The 2667-nt window shown below is 64.9% G+C and overlaps 1 protein-coding gene across 1 annotated transcript in view; it reads right to left on the reverse strand.

Moving 5' to 3' along the window:
- The window catches only part of PGAP2 (post-GPI attachment to proteins 2), a 16924-nt gene that overhangs the window by 533 nt on the left and 13724 nt on the right, over window positions 1-2667 (reverse strand). The window contains exon 4 of the mRNA XM_010005572.1: window positions 200-308. Within this exon, the coding sequence (XP_010003874.1) occupies window positions 200-308 (109 nt within the window). The remainder of the gene's footprint in view (window positions 1-199; window positions 309-2667) is intronic.

The raw sequence follows: 2667 nt of genomic DNA on the forward strand, positions 1-2667 counted from the left end.
CATCCCTGGGGGTGTTGAAGGGCAGGTTGGAGGGGGCTTGGAGCAGCCTGGGCTGCTGGGAGGGGTCCCTGCCCATGCAGGGGGTGGGACTGGGTGGGATTTAAGGTCCCTTCCCACCCAAACCAGTCTGGGATTCTGTGACCCTCCCAGGCATGGCCAAGCCATGGGGGGGACAGCAGCCCTGCCCCAGCCCCCTTACCTCCAGGGCCACAGTACCAGTTGTGGTGGAAGTAGACGCAGATGGCGAACGCGAAGGTGATGAAGGTGAAGAGGAAGAGCAGCTGCTTCCACTTGTACGACTTGCGCTCCTGGAAGAGACCAAGGGCTGGGTCACAACCTGGGCCTGTCCCCCTGACCCAGCTGAGCAGGGACCTGCTGAGGTCACAAGCAGCTCAGCCTTTGCCCCTGTGGACACTGGAGATGCTGGAGCAGCCACCCAGCTCCCCAGGGAAGCCTGGGCAGGCACCAGGGGCCCCTCTGCACCCGGGTTCCTCGGGCACAGCCACCCAGGAAATGACCTTGGAGGCACAAGGGGGGGATCACACCCACGTGGAGATGAACCAAGTTGCTGCCCACAGTGGGGAGCCCCAAGGGCAGGATGCCATGGGGGGCTGCAGTGCTCCAGAACCCACCCAGCTCCTTCCCTGCACAGCCAGTGAGGGGAAATGGGGGCCAGGGGGTCATCAGACACCAGCAAGCTACAGAGCCAGAACCCACCCGTGTCCTGGGCTGTGTCACCAGCAGCATGACCAGCAGGGCCAGGGAGGGGATTGTCCCCTCTGCTCTGCTCTGCTGAGACCCCCCTGCAGGGCTGGGAACAGCTCTGGGGTCCCCAGCACAGGGAGGACATGGAGCTGTTGGAGAGAGGCCAGAGGAGGCCCTGGAGATGCTGGGAGGGCTGGAGCAGCTCTGGAGCCAGGCTGGGAGAGTTGGGGTGTTCAGTCTGGAGAAGAGAAGGCTCCAGGGAGAGCTGAGAGCAGCTTCCAGGGCCTGAAGGGGCTCCAGGAAAGCTGGGGAGGGGCTTGGGACAAGGGCAGGGAGGGATGGGAGCAGGGGGAAGGGTTTCCAGCTGGCAGAGGGGAGAACAGGAGCAGGTTGCCCACCCGCGGGGATGAACATGGGGCTCTCCCCACTCCCCCAGGTCAGGCCCAGGGCTGTACCAGGCAGCAGATGCTCCAGCTGCAGGTGGCCCCGGGCTCTGCCCAACGGTCCCGGGGGGGGGAATTCACCGGCAGGGCGGGCGGAGGCGGCCGGGGCTGCTCCCCCCCTGCAACTGCAGCCGGGAGGAGGAAACCACAGGCTGGGGCGGGCGCTGGAGGCACCGGAGAAACCACCTCGGGGCCCCATCCTGTCCCCACAGCACCACCTTTAGCAGCACCACAGGTGGGAGCAGAGCACGGGGATGAAGTGTTCCCACCACACTGAGCATCACGGAGAAAGATCCGTTAATGCCCTTTGGGTGAGCACAGAGTCATTGACTCACAGACTGATTTGGGTGGGAAGGGACCTCAAATCCCACCCAGTCCCACCCCTGCATGGGCAGGGACACCTCCCAGCAGCCCAGGCTGCTCCAAGCCCCATCCAACCTGCCCTTCAACACCCCCAGGGATGGGGCAGCCACAGCTTCCCTGGGCAACCTGGGCCAGGCTCTCCCCACCCTCACAGCCCAGAATTTCTCCCTCCCATCTCAGCTCCAGCTCCCTCTGCCAGCTGGAAACCCTTCCCCCTGCTCCCATCCCTCCCTGCCCTTGTCCCAAGCCCCTCCCCAGCTTTCCTGGAGCCCCTTCAGGCCCTGGAAGCTGCTCTCAGCTCTCCCTGGAGCCTTCTCTTCTCCAGGCTGAACACCCCAACTCTCCCAGCCTGGCTCCAGAGCTGCTCCAGCCCTCCCAGCATCTCCGGGGCCTCCTCTGGCCTCTCTCCAACAGCTCCGTGTCCTTCCTGTGCTGGGGACCCCAGAGCTGTTCCCAGCCCTGCAGGGGGGTCTCAGCAGAGCAGAGCAGGGAACCCTCATGGCAGAGGAACCCCAAACTGCAGCTGGACATCAAGGAAGACAAGGGGGGGATCCAGAGTCTCCATTCCGATGTGCAGAGCCCTGGGGAAGCCCCCCGGGGGCAGGGGGTGGAAAGGAGGGTTCAGCCCCAAACAAAACATCCGGGGGTGCCACAAAAGGCCCAGACAGGGGCTGTTATTCCCACTTCTGGGTGGGAGGGGAATTTCCCCCTCGTCTGACGTTTCACGTGAGACAAAACCTCCCGTTTTCAGGGACTGCTGAGAACAAGGAAAATTTAAATTGCTCCATCCCCCCCGGGCCCCCCCAGCTCCCCGCCCCGGAAAGCTCAGCTCTGAGAGCACAAACAGGTCACAGCAGGGAGGAAAACCCAGAGAGGAAGGACGGCCCCGCCGGTGCCCTCAGCATCTGGGGGCAACATCTGGGGACCTGGGGCCTTCACCTCCGCCCCGGGGGCCTGGGCAGGTTCTGCTCCCCTCGGGTTGAGCCAGGTCCCTCTCCCCAGCACCTCCCAGGGCCCCGGGAAGCAGGAGGAGGCTGGAGCTGAGGGGTGAGGGTGGGGAGCTGCAGTGCCCGGGATGAGGCGCCGGGTCCCCAAGAGCCCCTGGGGGAGAGAGGCAGGGCCCTGGCACTGCCCCACACTGTGCTGCACTGCACGG

The sequence above is a fragment of the Chaetura pelagica genome, unplaced genomic scaffold, assembly GCF_000747805.2.
Source record: "Chaetura pelagica isolate M959 unplaced genomic scaffold, ChaPel_1.0 scaffold1149, whole genome shotgun sequence".
Classification (NCBI taxonomy): Eukaryota; Metazoa; Chordata; class Aves; order Apodiformes; family Apodidae; genus Chaetura; species Chaetura pelagica.